Source organism: Pongo pygmaeus, chromosome 6 (assembly GCF_028885625.2).
Source record: "Pongo pygmaeus isolate AG05252 chromosome 6, NHGRI_mPonPyg2-v2.0_pri, whole genome shotgun sequence".
Lineage (NCBI taxonomy): Eukaryota > Metazoa > Chordata > Mammalia > Primates > Hominidae > Pongo > Pongo pygmaeus.
The window spans coordinates 143,317,142-143,336,115 of NC_072379.2; the positions used below are offsets into that span (position 1 = coordinate 143,317,142).

At 38.9% G+C, this 18,974-nt stretch overlaps 1 protein-coding gene and 1 non-coding gene across 2 annotated transcripts; both read left to right on the forward strand.

The window, feature by feature from the left end:
- The first annotated feature begins 14,743 nt into the window (after positions 1-14,743).
- LOC129040468 (cTAGE family member 9-like) lies at positions 14,744-17,192 on the forward strand. Its single transcript, XM_054495053.1, is given in 2 exon segments — positions 14,744-17,088; positions 17,090-17,192. Coding segments are annotated over 2 exon segments (2,412 nt in total). The 5' UTR covers positions 14,744-14,779.
- A 514-nt stretch (positions 17,193-17,706) lies between these two features.
- On the forward strand, positions 17,707-17,809 carry LOC129041794 (U6 spliceosomal RNA). Its single transcript, XR_008503940.1, has one exon. It is a non-coding gene; the product is annotated as a U6 spliceosomal RNA (small nuclear RNA).
- The last annotated feature ends 1,165 nt before the right edge of the window (positions 17,810-18,974 follow it).

An 18,974-nucleotide genomic window follows, 5' to 3' on the forward strand; every position in this document is an offset into this window, starting at 1 on the left:
GAAAACTCCTGAATGTCCAGGCAGAAGCTTGCTGCAGGGGTGGAGCTCTCATGGAGAATCTCTGCTAGGGTGGTGCAGAAGGGAAATGTGGGGTTGGAGCCCCCACAGAGTCTCTACTGGGGCACCACCTAGTGGAGCTGTGAGAAGACGGCCACCATCCTCCAGACCATAGAATGGTAGATCCACTGACAGCTTGCACTGTGCACCTGGAAAAGCCACAGACACTCAACATCAGCCCATGAATGCAGCCGGAGGGAGGCTGTACCCTGTAAAACCACAGGAGTGGAGCTGCCCAAGACCATTAGAACCCATCTCTTGCATCAGCATTACCTGGAGATCATTTTTGAGCTTCAAGATTTGACTGCCCTGATGGATTTCGGACTTGCACGGGGCCTGCAGCCCCTTTATTTTGACCAGTTTCTCCCATTTGGAACAGCTGTATTTACCCAATGCCTGTACCTCATTGTATCTAGGAAGTGACTGACTTGCTTTTGATTAAACAGGCTCATACGCAGAAGGAACTTGCCTTGTCTCAGATGAGACTTTGGACCGTGGACTTTTGAGTTAATGCTAAGATAAGACTTTGGGGGACTGTTGGGAGGGCATGATTGGTTTTGAAATGTGAGGATGAGATTCGGGAGAAGTCAGAGGCAGAATAATATGGGTTGTCTGTGTCCCCACCCAAATCTCATCTTGAATTCCTACATGTTGTCGGAGGGACCCAGTGGGAGGTAATTGAATCATGGGGGCAGGCCTTTCGTGTGCTGTTCTTGTGATAGTGAATAAGTCTCATGCGATCTCATGGTTCTATAAAGGGGAGTTTCCCTGCACAAGCTGTCTCTTCTCTTGTCTGCTGCCATGTGAGTCATGCCTCTCACCTTCTGCCATGATTGTGAGGCCTCCCCAGCCATGTGGAACTGTAAGCCCAATAAACCTCTTTTTTTTTGTAAATTGCCCAGTCTCAGGTATGTCTTTATCAGCAGTGTGAAAGTGAACTAATACGGCATGTAAGGAAAATTATACTATTGGCAGTACACAGGGTCTTGCTACAGCAAGTAAGACACATGATTCAGAAGAACATAGCAGGTTTGACAATCCATATGTGAAGAAATAAAAATCTGTAATTGAAAATAAGGAGCAAAAAATGAGAGGAAAACAGATACCTCCTGATTGTCAAAAGAGGAAAAACATTCATAAGACATTATCACTTGGGTCTATGTTGGGGAAAGAGGGATGTAAATTTTCCATGCAAATTTCACTCATCTTTCCTTATGAAATTCTAGCATGCTCTTCCAATCTGCTTATACTGATTTCCCTCTCCATGAAATCACATCCCATTTCTAATTTTTACTCATTATTTTAGCATTTAATCATTGCTTTATATTTCTTCTCAACTAGGTAATGCTTGTAAATTTTATATGACCACTGGGATTGTAGGGTCATCAAATGAGAACATAAGCATGAATATATTTATTATTCTAACAGAGAATATTAAGAATAGAAAACTAATATATGCATATTGAATTGAATAAGAAACTAATAAGGACTGAATACTGCTAGAGACTGAATTAGGGAATGTATGAAGAAAAGGATAAATTATATAATACGTTATCTCATTTGGTTATCATTACAAAATAATTTCCAGAAGGTAATGTGCTAGAGTTTCATAGTAATTCTATACATCTGGTTCATCCATTTCACATCAGCTATCATGTCACTTAATTTACCGCTTCTGCTTTCCACTGGTAAAGTATATTTGAAAGAACTAATTTGCATGTCTTAAATATTAATGTGTAAGCTTTAGATTGATTTAAATGTGCTAGGACAAATGAAAAATAATGTCAATGCCTTCTTATGTCATCTGTCCAATGGGGTAGCATGAGCATCAATTTTAAAACTACTAGACAGTAAAGACATTTTGAAGAAATTATTGAGATTAGAGTCATATGCTGTAATCTAAAAAATCTTAGAGCAAGAGACAGAAAGAGAAGTTCTTCTCTTCTGGCGTGATGAATCGTATCCAGGGGAACATGAGCAGAAATTTTAGAGGGCTACAGAGGACTGGTGAGAGTTGGTAAGCATTGTGGAATGCACGTGAAGCCTTTCTGAGAGAGCACTTTAAGATCATTTGAAAATGAGTTCAGTAGTTAGAAACAGAAAACGTAGTGTCTGTGTATATAAATCATTCATTGTGCTGGTGATCTTTAGACTGTGGAAATTTTTTTTCATTTCCCTAACTTCATAATCCATGCGTGTAGGGTGGGTTAATGGTACTGACCAATTCACAGGATTAAATAACATAGTCTTACCGAGTCAGTTTGTGATTGAGGCAGCTAGCTGGGCTGGCAGAAAAAGGTGTTCCCACAAGAAGCTTATCCTAGATGGAGCAGGAGTGTGGGTCTCCTGACTCCCCTTGGTATCATTCTCCATGTCACTCCCAGTGAAAGTGATCAGATACAAAGGCAAAAAGAAAAAACTGGCACAAGTGTAAAAATGAGTAGGAGAGGAAAAAAATAAGATACTCCTTGTGCATCATGGTCTCTGCAAGTGGCTGTCACAGAGATGAAAGGATTTCACACCCCTGCATGAAAGTACTGATGTCCAGAGATGTTAGCTGACTTATTGAAAATCACATAATGGCAGGATAAGGATAAGAATATGTGTTTCTGGATAACTTCTCCAGTAAAATTTTTACCGTAACACTTGCTACTAATCTTGCTATTACTGAGCAAGCGTCAATAGCCCTCAAAACAAGCAAAAAGTCCTAGTGGCAGTGTCTCTCAATGATCTTGCATTGACTTTTCTGAAACAGTCAGGTTGATGTTGACTTATAGTTATTTCTGTTTGATAGTCTCCCATTTTATCTATCAGTGTTGATAGATATTATACCTTGCTAGGTCTGTCTTTTAGGAAAAATAAATCTGGTCCTAGAGTTGGTAGGATGAATGACAATGCTGCTGGCTGTTTTCTGAAAACACCATTGAGATGAAGAAATATAGTATCTTCTTTAGCTGAAGAAACAGGCCAGGTGCAGTGGCTCATGCCTGGAATCCCAGCACTTTGGGAAGCCCAGGCAGGAGGATCACCTGAGCCCAAGAATTTGAAACCAGCCTGGGCAACATAGTGAGATCCCGTTTCCACAAAAATATTAAAAATTAGCTGAGCTTGATGTTTCATGCCTGTGGTTCCAGCTACTCAGGCAGCTGAGGTGGAAGGATCCCTTGAGACCAGGAAGTTGGGGCTGCAGTAAGCCATGATTATGCCACTGCACTCCAGCCTGGGTGTCAGAGTGAGACCCTGTCTCAAAAAACAGATAAATAAAAATAGCTCAAAAAATACTTTTCAGAGATTTTTATATTGTATGTTCAGTGGAAACCACTGCCCAAAGAAATGTTCATACTGGTTATACTATTTATTTCAATGAACTGATGCTCACTTTCATCATTTCTTTCAACAAGTTGAGGTTGTCATTCAACCATCAATTAACTTCATGTTTTCTTCTCTGTTCCAGTGCTGTAATAGCTTATCACTATTCTGTGACATCTTAACTTCTATTTTTAGATTTTGCTCAGTTTTCTTTTTTATTTTTTTTTAAGACAGAGTCTCGCTCTGTCGCCCAGGCTGGAGTGCAATGGTGTGATCTTGGCTCACTGCAACCTCCACCTCCTGGGTTCAAGAGATAGTCCTGCCTCAGCTTCCTGAGTAGCTTAGATAACAGATGCGCACCACTGCGCCCGGCTATTTGCTCAGTTTTTAGATACAAAATGTATACCATGGCAGCTGAGATGAGAATCAAAGTATTTCTTAATTTAAAATGAGAAATAACCACAATTAAAAGTGAGATAATCTGGGAAGCAAGATAATGTCTAAGATGTAAATATTCCTACTTTATGGAAATAAGTTATCATCACATACATTGTTAACCTTTCTGTTTAGATATGAAATATGTTTTCATTATTGCTGACTGTTTCTAGCAAGGTCTAAAAGGATGTATGTGTTATTGATGTTTCTTCCCAGTTCTGAACTCTTGTCAATTTTTTGGAGCTAAATTTAATATTATAACAATGGTGTGAATGTTTGTGTCCCCCCCAAAATTCATTGAAACCTAATCGCCAATGTGATAGTAGGAGGAAGTGGGGCTTTTAGGATGTGATTAGGTCAAAAAGTAGAGCCCTCATGAGTGGGATTAGTGTTCTTATAAACGGATACCAGAAAGGTTCCTTACTCCTGTGCCACGTGATATAATTTGGCTTTGCAATCTGGAACCATTATCTCATCTCGAATTGTAATCCCCAGGTATTGAGGGAGGAACCTAGTGGAAGATGATTAGATCATGGCGGCAGTTTCCCCCATGCTGTTCTCATGATAGTGAGTGAGTTCTCACAAGATCTGATTATTTTATAAGTGTTTGGCAAGCCCCTCCTTTGCTTGCTCCTGTCGCTCCTGCTGCTTTGTGAAGAAGGTGCCTGCTTCCCCTTCTGCCATGATTGTGTTTCCTGAAGCCTCCCCAGCCACACGGAACTGTGAGTCAATTAAACCTCTTTCCTTTATAAATTACGCAGTCTTGGTTATTTATTTATAGCAGTGAAAAAACGGACTAAGACACCATGAGAAGATACTATTAGAAAGTACCATCTATGAACCAGAAAGTTGGCCCTCACCACACACTGAATCTGCCAGCTTCTTGATCTTGGACTTCCAGCCTCCAGCACTGTGAGAAATAAGTGTCAGTCTCACTACTGTGATCCACTAAGAATTTGTGTTCATAAGACATAGCTACAAGATGAGAGAGGGGTGCTTATCTCACATCTGACTTTATGTGAATTTAAATAAATCATTGCAGTATAAATGCACTAAGGCCCAGAGTGTGTCTCTTGTGGCAGATGAGTATCAGGGAGGAGATTCTAAGAGTGAGGTATGTGATCTCCAGAGAGTAGAATGAGGTAAATTCTTCAGGCTGGTGTCTAAAACACCAAAAGCAATGGCAACAAAAGCCAAAATTGACAAATGGGATCTAATTAAACTAAAGAGCTTCTGCACAGCAGAAGAAACTACCATCAGAGTGAACAGGCAACCTACAAAATGGGAGAAAATTTTCGCAACCTACTCATCTGACAAAGGGCTAATATCCAGAATCTACAATGAACTCAAACAAATTTACAAGAAAAAAACAAACAACCCCATCAAAAAGTGGGCGAAGGACATGAACAGACACTTCTCAAAAGAAGACATTTATGCAGCCAAAAAACACATGAAAAAATGCTCACCATCACTGGCCATCAGAGAAATGCAAATCAAAACCACAATGAGATACCATCTCACACCAGTTAGAATGACAATCATTAAAAAGTCAGGAAACAACAGGTGGTGGAGAGGATGTGGAGAAATAGGAACAGATTTACACTGTTGGTGGGACTGTAAACTAGTTCAACCATTGTGGAAGTCAGTGTGGCGATTCCCCAGGGATCTAGAACTAGAAATACAATTTGACCCAGCCATCCCATTACTGGGTATATACCCAAAGGACTATAAATCATGCTGCTATAAAGACACATGCACACGTATGTTTATTGCAGCATTATTCACAGGCTGGTAATTATGGAAAGATCAAGGTCTCTCAGGCTGTCCCAGGTTGAATCCTCCAGAAGTGGCCACCAAGGTGGGGTCTGGCAGGCAGGATGTTTATAAGGGATAAACACTTCTGGAAGGGAGGAGGAGACAGAAAACCTACAATGTAAGTGCAACAAAGACTCATTCAACCCCGCAGGCAGCTCTGAAACACCTATGGTCCATCAGTTTTCCCACATTGAGCCAAAATGCCTGGGCCTTTATATCCCCCCCCAATCAGTCTTTGGATGTGGGCCCCACCAGAAGCACATGCACTAAGATGAGGCTTCTCTGAGCCTGAGGCAACCCTGAGGGAGCTGATAGCTGGAGGCTGGCTGCTAGCAGCTGGGGCAAAGCAGACCTCCCTGAAGTCACAGCTCCCTGAAGTCACAGGTTGAATTCAAGTCTAAGAAGCCTGTGTTTTTCTTTTTTGTTGTTGTTTTCTCATTTACCACTTATTAAGTAATGGTAAGAAGAAGCAAAACGTAGCAGATTACTTCCAATTTGAAGCAGAGATTTAAAGAGGAAACCTCTCAGGAACCAGAATAATAGAAGTACCATCAAGGTAGGACAAATACAAAGGAACACAGGTTCACAAGGGCGAAACTGCTGAGTCAGCCACCCTTTCCCACTGAAGATTTCTTCCCCAAGATGAGGTTTAAAAGATCAAATGGGCAGGGCGCGGTGGCTTACACCTGTAATCTCAGCACTTTGGGAGGCCGGGACTGGTGGATCACCTGAGGTCAGGAGTTCCAGACAGCCTGGCCAACATTGCAAAACCCTGTCTCTACTAAAAGTACAAAAATTAGCCAGGCGTGGTGGCAAGCACCTGTAATCCCAGCTACTTGGGAGGCTGAGGTATGTGAATCACTTGAACCTGAGAGGCAGAGGTTGCAGTGAGCCAAAATCGCACCACTGCACTCCAGCTGGACAACAAGAGTGGGACTCCATCTCAAAAAATAAATAAATAAATAAATAAAAATAAACTGGGCCAGGTGCAGTGGCTCACACCTGTAATCACAGCAGTTTGAGACCAGCCTGGCCAACATGGTGAAACCCCATCTCTACTAAAAATACAAAAATTAGCCAAGCGTGGTGGCACGTACCTGTAATCCCAGCTACTCAAGAGGCTGAGGCATGAAAATCTCTTGAACCTGGGAGGCAGAGGTTGCAGTGAGCCAAGATCGCACCATTGCACTCCAGCCTGGGTGACAGAGTGAGACTCTGTCTGGGGAAAAAAAAGAAAGAAAGAAAAAAGATCAACTGTTTTTACATGGCTTTATTTCTTATTTAACAAGCAAATGAAGAGTGCTCTTTCACTTAGAAATTCCACTCCTAAGAATACATCCGAAGCTTTTAATTTAAAATATCTGATTTTATGTGTGCGTCTGTGTGTATTTTTTACGTATATATATAGATAGATAATGTATATGTACTTATATAGATATACAATTACATACATATTACATATATGAAAGTACATATACAGCCCAACAATACACCATAGTAAATAAAATGGATATGATCCATAATCTAATTATCAGAAAATGAGATTATCTAATTATCAGAAATGAGGTTTAAATACATCTATACAATGAAAAAAACACTCAACGGTCAAATAAATGTCTTAGAAGAAGATTTTTGACATGGGAAATATTCATGACTATTATCGCCAAATGAAAATCATGGGTAGGTGTAATGTTTGTTTCTTATCATTTTTTATTTCTAATATATTGTAGGTCAACATATGAATATGAAAATGGCTATTCACGTATTAACATAATTAAAATGCTTACCTTTAGCTTTTAGTTTCTTAGTCATTTACACAATATTTCATTTTTTTGATTTTTAAAAAGAAGGAAAATGAATGTCATATTCTCAGGTAAGACATGAACCTTTTTAGTCCCACTACGAATAAGCTTTTTGAAATTTTGACCTGTGATCTAAAATTGTCAGGTGTCAGAAAATTCCTCATATGGAAAGAAAAGTAAATAAAGGTATTAAATTAATAACTAACATAAAGGTCTAGGAATTATAAGTTGTTTACCCTAAAAATAAACCAGATAATGTAAATACTGTTAAATTAGTGAAATATATTAGAGTCTTTAGAAGAGTTAGAAATCGATGTAGATATTCTAGAATAAAACTGATTTTAGGAATCTATTATCCCATGATACTATTTTAATTATATGCTAAGTAGGATGACCATCCTTTCTAAATGTGGTTTTTAAATAATTGCCAGATTAGGACTGAGAATAACATAAGCATAATAGAGACTACCATATGTTTCCTCTAAATTATTTTGAATTAAATAACTTCCATTTTTATTGATTCTCCAGTTGGGACCTTTTCATTCATACTTCAGTCCTTGACAAACTGTTATTAAGGAATGGGAGGCAACCAGCCTTGGGTCACAGAATTCATCTTGGTGGGATTCCAGTTCTGTGCAGAGAGGGAGGTCTTTTTCTCTTGCATCTTCTCGCGATTTTATGCCTTCAGTCTCCTGAGGAATGGCATGAACATGGGGCTCACCTATCTGGATGACAGAGACGACAGACTACACACCCTCATATACATTTTCCTCTCACACCTGGCCATCAATGACATGTACTATGCTTCCAACAATGTTCCAAAGAGGCAGGTGAACCAAATGAACCAGAAAAAAAAAAACTTTGTTCTATGGATAAAGCAGATATTTTTGTATTTGGCTTTTGCTCGCACAGAGTGCCTAATTTAGGCAATGATGTCCTGTAATAGATATGTGGCAATCTGCTAGATCTTTCTCCAACCCTTTACTTTGAGCCTATGGGTATTGTTATGTGTGAGATGAATCTCTTGAAGATGGTAGACAGATGGGTCTTATTTTTTTAATCCAACTTATCACTCTGTGCCGTTTAAGTAGGCATTTAGACTATTTACATCCACAGTTAATATTGGTATGTGAAGATTTGATCCTATCATGAAGATGTTAACTGGTTGCTTTGTGGTTTCTATTGTGTAGTTGCTTTATAGAATCTGTGGGCTATGTACTTAAGTGTATTTTTGTGGTAGAAGACATAATTCTTTTGTTTCCATGTTTAGAGATCCCTTAAGGGTCTCTTGTAAACCGGGTCTAGTGGTAACACTTTCCCTTAGCACTTGCTTGTCTGGGAAAGATTTTATTTTTCCTTCATTTATGAAGCTTAGTTTGACAGGATATGAAATTCTTGGTTAGAATTTCTTTTCTTTAAGAATGCTGAAAATAGTTATCTAATCTCTCCTGGCTTGTAGAGTTTCTGCTGAGAAGTTTGCTGTCAGCCTGATGGGGTTGCCTTTGTATGTAATCTGACCTTTTCCTGTAGTTGCCTTTAAGATTTTTTTCTTTAGCATTGACGTTGGACACTCTCATGACTATATGTGTTGGTGAGGTTCACTTTGTATAGTAGCTCGCAGGTGTTTTCTGGATTTTTTGTATCTTGGTGTCTAAGTTTCTGGTAAGATTAGGAAAATTTTCTTGAATTATTCTATCAAATAAGTTTTTCAGGTTGTTTACTTTTTCTTCCTCTCTCTAAGGAATGCCAACAATTCATAGTTTTGGTCACTTTACATAATCCCATATTTCTCAAAAATTTTGTTCATTTTTAAAAATTATTTTAGATTTATGTTTCTCTGGATTAGTTCAAAAGACTCATCTTCAAGCTCTGAAATTCTTTCTCCTGCTTGCCCCAGCTATTAATAATGCTTTCAATTGTATTTTGAAATTCCTTGAGTTTTTCAATTTCAGAAGCTCTGACTGATTTCTTTTTAACATTATTATCTGCTTCTTCATTTTCTAGATTGCTTTAGAAGTTTCTTTGCATCGATTTCCAATCTTTTCTTGGATCTCATTGAACTTCTTTGCAGTCCACGCCTTGAATTCCTTATCTGTCAATTACGAGTTTCCATTTTGGTTAAGGACCATTGATGGAGAGCTAGCGTAATGTGAATGTAGATTCAGATCTTTCATGATGCCAGCATTCTTAGACTGGTTGCTTCTTATCTGAAGATGCTAAAGTTCTAATTTTTATAATTATTTTTGAGTAGGTAGGATTTTTTCTTTTTCTTCCTTTCTCTCTCTATATTTTTCTTTTTGTTTCCCTTTCCCTTTCCTCCTCTCCCTAGAGGATGTGACTGAGGATAATGCTGGGTAGGGTCTTTTGACTTTGCTTCCATAACCGTACGCACTTCTGTCCGCAGGTTTTATAGTGGGCTGGGTACTTTGACCTACAAGCCAGTAGATGGCGCTTATGGGTAACAGCAGATTGGAGCCAGTGGGGCTGGGTATATACTTCATTCTTGTTTACCGGGAAAACACTGGGTGGGTCTGGACCCGGCAAGTCCATCTACAGGTCCCCCAATAATAAGCACTAGCACCAGCTCTGAGGGAAAGTCCAATGGGCAGCCACCAAGTGTCCAGCGGCGTGCCTCGGCATGGAAGTTGGCCCCAAATTCTCTGCATAACGGTGCCAGAGGCAGCCTAATCTCTTAATCCAGGAGAGTGGCTACTCCAAATGCCTGGAGATCTGCCTGGTTGTGGAGTGGAGAGGGTCTCCTTACACCCATATCCCTGCATAGGAAGGATGGGGTGGCTCAGGGTACCGCTCCAGGCGAGCAGATGCTCCAAATACCTGGAAATCGGTGGAGCAGAGAGGGTCCCACTGCACCGCAATCTCTGCACCAGAAGAATGGAGCAGCTCAGATTGCTGATTCACGCTAATGAGCACTCTGAATCCCTGGATATCTACCTGGGCATGAAGTGGAGATGGTCCCCTTGCACAAGGATCTCTGCACAGGAAGGAAGGGGCAACCCAGGCTGCCAGCACATGCGAGCAAGTGCTTTAAATGCTTGGCGATCTGCTTATGTGTAGAATGGAGAAGGCCCTGCTACACCACAGCCTCAAGAAAGTAGGCTGGGACACCCAACAATAACACACACAGACCAGTTCTAGTTCATCAGGCTGGCCCTGGCTGAAAGTCTGATTGCCCAGGAGAAACCACAGCCATAGCAGCTCTCCTCTTGCCCAAGGCCTGTGACTGGGGAAAACACAATTCCAGTGCCTACTGTTGAGATGTTTTCCACAGTTCTAGCTGTGGAGGACCCTACCCTGATCCAGAGCAGGTGCTCCAATCTCTTTCAACAGTGTTTGATATGAGTTGGCCCATACTCAACTGAAAATAAGAAAAATTTTTATGTGCAAGGATAGTCTCTGAGGTTGAGCATTTTTGTTCAGTGATGAGGCATTTGAATTATCAACATGCTTAATGCTATGGAAATCTATGGAACCCATTTCTTTAAGAAATGGATCCATATCTTAATAAAGAACATCTTTTTTATTGTTTAATTACCGAAACAAGATGTCAGCCTATTACCCTAAGTAATCAGTTCAATCATAGCCATTCACATAATCTAGTACCAAGTGATATTTTTCACGGAAATGAACATGAGGAGGAAAAGTCCTTGACTGGAAAAAAATTGATACATATAATCATTACAGAACTGTATATTTATATAAGACTAACTGTGAGATGAATGGAGAAAGTTCTGAGATTCACTGTTGAGTAGCTTATAATTTCCAAGTCCTCTGCTAGACATGAAAACTATTTAGTGTTGAACAAAAATGTGATACTGTATCTCACAACTCCTATATAAATGTTTCCATTCCTACTTTATTTCTGCTTTCATTTTCACGGTGCATCTACAGTCTCTCTTCCAGCCTCCCATTTGTATTTTACAACATGCATAATTACAGATTTATTCTTTAATTATTTCATTTTCATATGATTTTTATATCTCTTGAAAGATTTCTTTGAAACTTCTGCCTTTTTTATTTTCCAGAACAGCAGAGTAATTTTAGGCAATAATATTTTACCTTATGATGCCTTTCAACTATTAAAAGAAAAAAGGAAAGTAGTAAAATAAATAAATGCAGAGAGTCACCAACTTACAATAGTTTCACTTAAGATTTTCAACTGTACAATGGTGGGAAAGTGATATGCATTCAGTAGAAACCATATTTCAAGTACTCATGCTACCATTATGTTTTTCCTTTTCAGTACAGTATTCAATAAATTACATGAAATATTCAATAGCTTACTATAATATAGGCTTTGTGTAAGACGACTTTGCCCAACTATAGGCTAATGTTAGTGTTCTAAGCATGGTTCAGGTGGGCTAGGCTAAGCTATGATGTTTGGTAGGTTAGGTTTATTAAACATATCTTCAAGCCAGGTATAGTGGTGTGTGCCTATAGTCAGTCCCAGCTCCTCAGGAAGCTGAGGCAGGAGGATTGTTTGAGCTCAAAGACTTTGAGAATATAGTGTACTATGACCACACCTGAGAATAGCCACTGCACTCCAGCCTGGGCAACAGCACAACAGTCTATATTTTTTTAAAAAAAAGCATCATCAACTTACAATATTATCAACTTACGATGCATTTATTGGAACATAATCCTATCATAAGTTGAAGATATAGTAGAATATAGTAACATACTACAGACTTATTTTCTCAAAGCATAAAGGTAAACCACACTAATGATCATCCATGGGAGAGGGACACCCAGACAATGTCCTGCAAAATGAGAAATACTTGTAAGGCATACTTTACATTCCAGACTGAGTTTCTTTCGCCATAAAATAAAATCATTAAGAAATTTTTAGTAATATTTTAATTATTGTATTTTAATTAAAAATTTAGGTATAGAGAGAAGGTTGTATAGCCTTACATTAAAAATAAATTAGTATGTGACTTGCTACTTGACACCAAATAGCTTGTGTCAGATTCACCTTCCCACCATAAAAAACTATACAGTCTGGCCAAAACATAGAAAAAAATTCTTGGCAGGTGTATTAGTCTGTTCTCATGCTGCTAATAAAGACATACCCAAGACTGGGTAATTTATAAAAGAAAGAGGTTTAGTGAACTCACAGTTCCACATGGCTGCAGAGACCTCACAATCATGATGGAAGGCAAAGGAAAAGTAAAGGCACATCTTACATGGCAGACGAGACAGGGCATGTGCAGAGGAGCTCCCCTTTGCGAAACCATAAGATCTCGTGAGACTTATTCACTATCACAAGAACAGCACGGGAAAGACCCACCCCCATGATTCAATTACCTCTCACCAGATCCTGAGCATAGTTCAAGTGGGCAAGGCTACATGTGGGAATTATGGGAGCTACAATTCAAGATGGGATCTGGGTAGGGACACAGCCAAACCGTATCAGCAGGATTGAAGAACATTGTTGTAGCAAGTCAGGTATGAGATCTTTAAGGAAGGTGAGGCACATGAGGTTAGTACCACATTTGCCAGGATTTTCCAGAAAGGCATCTTCCTGACCTTGGTACAGGAAAATGGACCCAACCAGGGGTTAGTGGTCTTGGGAACCAAAAGAAGCAATGAATAGAGTTCAAAGCTGCTAAATTGGTTGGGAATTGGGGGTCAATGTACCATATGGGAAAGAGAAAGAACCTAGAAATGGGTGTGTAAATACCATTTTGGTCCTTCTGTGACTCCTTAGCTATGTGAGAGTTGGCTAAGAAGAGGGGAGACCTAGGAGAAAGCAACTGCTGGGATACAGAAAGCAGAAGAGATCATCAGGGACTGAACTTCCTGGAAAGCTACTGGGGTTCAGATCCAGCCAGATGGGGAAATGTTGGTAAACAACTGAGAAACTCAGTGGGACCTAAAAATTCTCTTAGGAGAGGTGTATCCCTCTCCTAAGTCAATTGGTATCCCAGGAGTGAGACATATGTTCTAAGACGAAAATAAAATATAATTACCATAACACAGCTTAAAACTAGGTCTTGAGAGCAGCAAGATAATCTACAAGGAATTACAAATTCTGCCCAGAAAAAAATTCAAAATTCTTGAGTATTTCTATATCATATTATTCATAAATTCAGCATGCTTAAAAAAATACCAAATATACAAAAAAGCAAGTAAAACAGACTGATAAGAAATAAATCAGTTATTAAAAACAAACTCATAGATAATCCAGGTATTGGAGTTAATAGATATGGCATCATAACATCTATGATCAATATAAAGGAAAGAAAGAAAAAGTGAAAGACAAAACAGGTTGTGTCAGATTTCTTTCTGGAAGCTTTAAAATGCTCACTTTATTGTCATAGATTCCAATTTCCTAAATTATGTTTGATGTTTCAAGCAAAAATCATAGCATTGTCTAGCGTTATTCTAAACGTATGTAAGACAATTATACCACAAATTTGATAGGGTAAAGAGATATAATATGACAGAGGGTTGCTATACTTCACTCAGACTGGAATAAAGATGATACCAATTGAATGTGATAATGTTTATATAAACGAATATACACTAAGGTATAAAATGCAACCACTAAGTTATAAAATGCAACCAAAAAAACCATAAAAAAGAAGATACACTATAAACACTATGAATAACAAAATGGGATTCTAAAACAAATGTTCAAGTAACCCACAGGAAGTCATGAAAAATAAGCAGAGAAACAAGAGTTGAGAGAGAAAACAAAAAATGTCAGGCTTATGCATTAAAGTATCAATAATTCATTTAATTATGAATGGTCTACCAAGAGACAGATAATAGAAGAGTGTATTTAAAAGTATGACCCTTTCTTATATGTTTCTTGTATGCTGTGTACAAGAAACTCGCTTGAATTTTACCAATACAGGGCAGGCCAAATTAAAAGGATGAAAAAAGATATATTACACAAACATTAATGAAAGGAAAGCAAGAGTGCCTGTATGTATATCAGATAAAGCAAAGAAAATTACCAGAAACAGAGAGATTACAAAATGATCAAAGGTTTAATCCATGAAGACAGCAATTTTTAAAGTGTATTCACCAAAAAATAGAGCTTCAAAATACGTGATGTGAAAACTGCCAGAACTGAGGCGGGTCGGGCTCAGACCAGCGCTGCCTCAGGATGTAAAGTGTAACAAGGGGGCCGGGGGAGGTGGTGGGGGGCAGCATGGGCCTGTGAGGCCTGTGGGTGCCCGCGTTCCCCAGCTCCCCCCCGCAGCCGGCTCCGCAGTGGTCCGCTCCGGTTGGTTGCCGCGTGCGGATTCCGGTTCCAGACCCAAGGCTGCGTGTTCTCCACCGCTTGTTGTGGCCAGTGTTACTGCGGTGACCGCCAGAGCAGCCTCGGCGCTATGGAGGAGCCCGGTGCTACCCCTCAGCCCTACCTGGGGCTGGTCCTAGAGGAGCTACGCAGAGTTGTGGCAGCACTACCTGAGAGTATGAGACCAGATTCGAATCCTTATGGTTTCCCATCGGAATTGGTGGTATGTGCAGCTGTTATTGGATTTTTTGTTGTTCTCCTTTTTCTGTGGAGAAGTTTTAGATCGGTTAGAAGTCGGCTTTATGTGGGAAGAGAGCAAAAACTTGGTGCAACGCTTTCTGGACTAATTGAAGAAAAATGTAAACTACTTGAAAAGTTTAGCCTTATTCAAAAAGAGTATGAAGGCTATGAAGTAGAGTCATCTTTAGAGGATGCCAGCTTTGAGAAGGCGGCAGCAGAAGCACGAAGTTTGGAGGCAACCTGTGAAAAGCTGAACAGGTCCAATTCTGAACTTGAGGATGAAATCCTCTGTCTAGAAAAAGACTTAAAAGAAGAGAAATCGAAACATTCTCAACAAGATGAATTGATGGCAGATATTTCAAAAAGGATACAGTCTCTAGAAGATGAGTCAAAATCCCTCAAATCACAAATAGCTGAAGCCAAAATCATCTGCGAGATGTTTAAAATGAGCGAAGAACGATGGGCGATAGCAATAAAAGATGCTTTGAATGAAAATTCTCAACTTCAGGAAAGCCAGAAACAGCTTTTGCAAGAAGCTGAAGTATGGAAAGAACAAGTGAGTGAACTTAATAAACAGAAAATAACATTTGAAGACTCCAAAGTACACGCAGAACAAGTTCTGAATGATAAAGAAAATCACATCAAGACTCTGACTGGACACTTGCTAAAGATGAAAGATCAGGCTGCTGTGCTTGAAGAAGACACAACGGATGATGATAACTTGGAATTAGAAGTGAACAGTCAATCGGAAAATGGTGCTTACTTAGATGATCCTCCAAAAGGAGCTTTGAAGAAACTGACTCATGCTGCTAAGTTAAATGTTTCTTTAAAAACCTTAGAAGGAGAAAGAAACCACGTTATTATTCAGTTATCTGAAGTGGACAAAACAAACGAAGAACTTACAGAGCATATTAAAAATCTTCAGACTCAACAAGCATCTTTGCAATCAGAAAACATATATTTTGAAAGTGAGAATCAGAAGCTTCAAGAGAAACTTAAAATAATGACTGAATTATATCAAGAAAATGAAATGACAATCCACAGGAACTTAACAGTAGAGGAAAATTACCGAATAGAGGAAGAAAAGAAGCTTTCTAAAGTGGAAGAAAAGATCAGCCATGCCACCGAAGAGCTGGAGACCTATAGAAAGCTAGCCAAAGATCTTGAAGAAGAGTTGGAGAGAACTGTTCATTTTTATCAGAAGCAGGTTATTTCCTACGAGAAAAGAGCACATGATAATTGGTTGGCAGCTCGGACTGCTGAAAGAAACCTCAATGATTTAAGGAAAGAAAATGCTCACAACAAACAAAAATTAACTGAAACAGAGTTGAAATTTGAACTTTTAGAAAAAGATCCTAATGCACTCGATGTTTCAAATACAGCATTTGGCAGAGAGCATTCCCCATGTAGTCCCTCACCATTGGGTCGGCCTTCATCTGAACCGAGAGCTTTTCCCTCTCCTCAGACTTTGCTGGAGGATCCACTCAGGCTCTCACCTGTGCTTCCAGGGGGAGGAGGAAGAGGCCCAAGCAGCCAAGGGAATCCCCTGGACCATCAGATTACCAATGAAAGAGGAGAACCAAGCTGTGACAGGTTAATGGATCCTCACAGGGCTCCTTCTGACACTGGGTCCCTGTCATCTCCGGTGGAACAGGACTGTAGGATGATGTTTCCTCCACCAGGGCAATCATATCCTGATTCAGCTCTTCCTCCACAAAGGGAAGACAGATTTTATTCTAATTCTGATAGACTGTCTGGACCAGAAGAACCCAGAAGTTTTAAAATGACTGCTTTGGATAAAACGGATGGGTCAATGCCTTCAGAAATGGAATCCAGTAGAAATGATGCCAAAGATGATCTTAGTAATTTAAATGTGCCTGATTCATCTCTCCCTGCTGACAATGAAGCAACTGGCCCCAGCTTTATTCCTCCACCTCTTGCTCCGATCAGCGGTCCATTGTTTCCAGTGGATACAAGGGGCCCGTTCATGAGAAGAGGACCTCCTTTCCCCCCACCTCCTCCAGGAACCATGTTTGGAGCTTTTCGAGGTTATTTTCCACCAAGGGATTTTCCAGGTCCACCACATGCTCCATTTGCAATGAGAAACATCTATCCACCGAGGGGTTTACCTCCTTACCTTCGTCCGACACCTGGATTTTACCCCAACCCCACATTCTGAAGGTAGAAGCGTGTTCCCTTCAGGGTTGATTCCGCCTTCAAAGGAGCCTGCTACTGAACATCCAGAACCACAGCAAGAAACCTGACTGACAATATTTTTGCTTTCTTCAAAAGTAATTTTGACTGATCTCATTTTCAGTTTAAGTAACTGCTGTTACTTAAATGATTACACCTTTCTCAAATTGAAGTTTAAGTGAATTATAGTTCTCAGGATAGTATTTTGTAAATAAAGATGTTTTAAATATGAATCTTATGAGTAAATCATTTCCATTTTATTATATTCTAGATCATATAACTTTTAATTTGGTGAACTAATCCACTCTTAGAGAAACAATAGTGGGAGTTTTATATATGTAATCTTGCAGGTGGGGAGGCTTTAAATTCTAAAGGTTGTGGTGTCTTCATGCCAAGAACTGTATTCACTGTGGTTGTAGATAAATGTGAAAGTAACTTCATGCTTAATTAAATAAACTTTAGTTGATTTTTTAAAAAAACTGCCAGAACTGAAAGGAGATATAGATGAATCCACAATTATAGTTAGAAATTTCCTCATGCCTTTTTCAATAACTGATGGAACTAGACAGAAAATCAGCAAGGAGTGTTGGCTTTGGCAGCACTTTCTAAAATCAGAATGATGCAGACAAGATTAAAACAGTTCTTGCATATAGATTACACAAAATTTTGTGAAGCATTTCATATTTTTAAAAAGAGGAAAAAAAAGAAAATCAATAAGAATATGAAACAACTCAAAATGCCATTAACCAAAAGAATCTATTTGGCATTTACAGAATATTCCACACAACAACAGCAGAATACACATATTTTTTGAGTGCTGATGAAACACATGGCGAGATAGAGCTATCCTAGGCCCTAAAACTCACCAGAACAAATTTAAAAGAGATAGTAATCATCCAGAGCAGGTGAAAACCAGAAACCATTGTAGGGAATCCAATTGGAAATCAGCATAAGAGAGATATGAAAGTTCCCAAACACTTAGAAATTTCAAAACACACTTCTAAATAATCTATCAGTCAAAGAAGTCTCAAGGAAAAAATTTAAAAATACATTGAACTGGATAAACATGAAATTGTGATATATCAAATTACTGAGAAGGAAACTTATAGCAATAAATGCATGCATTAGTAAAGAGGAAAAGTCTCGAGTGAGCAATAGATTCCTACCTCAGGAACCTAGAAAAAGAAGAGCAGAATAAACTCAAAGCAAGTAGAGGGTGGGGATTAATGAAGATAAGAACAGAAAACACTTACATTTAAAAGAGAAAAAAAATAGTTAAATCAATGAAACAAAGAGATAGCTCTGTTAAAAGATTAATAAAATTTAGCAAACTCAAGCAGAAATTAAAAGGAAAAATCACAAATTTTAAATATCATAATGAAACAGGCGATATCACTACAGACACCCCACATAACAAAGGACAATCAAGGAATATTACAAACAACTCCACACACATAAATTAGACAACTTAGACAAAATGGACAAAATGCAGTGTTCCTCCTGCAACACAAACTAACTCAACTCAACAGGCATGAATAGATCATTTGAATAACTCTATAACCATTAAGAAAATAGAATTCATAATTTTAAACTACCAAAAAAGAAATATTTATGTTTAGATGGTTTCACTGAAGAATTCTAACATGTTTTTAAAAAGTTAACACCAATTCTACACAATCTTTTCCAGAAAACAGTAAAAGAGAGAGCATTTCACAATTTATTTTTTGAAGCTATTATTACAGTGATACCAAAACCAGGAGTGAGAGAGAGAGAGAGAGAGTGTGTGTGCGTGTGTGTGTGTGGGTATACACACATACACACATATATACATATATATATATATATATATAAAG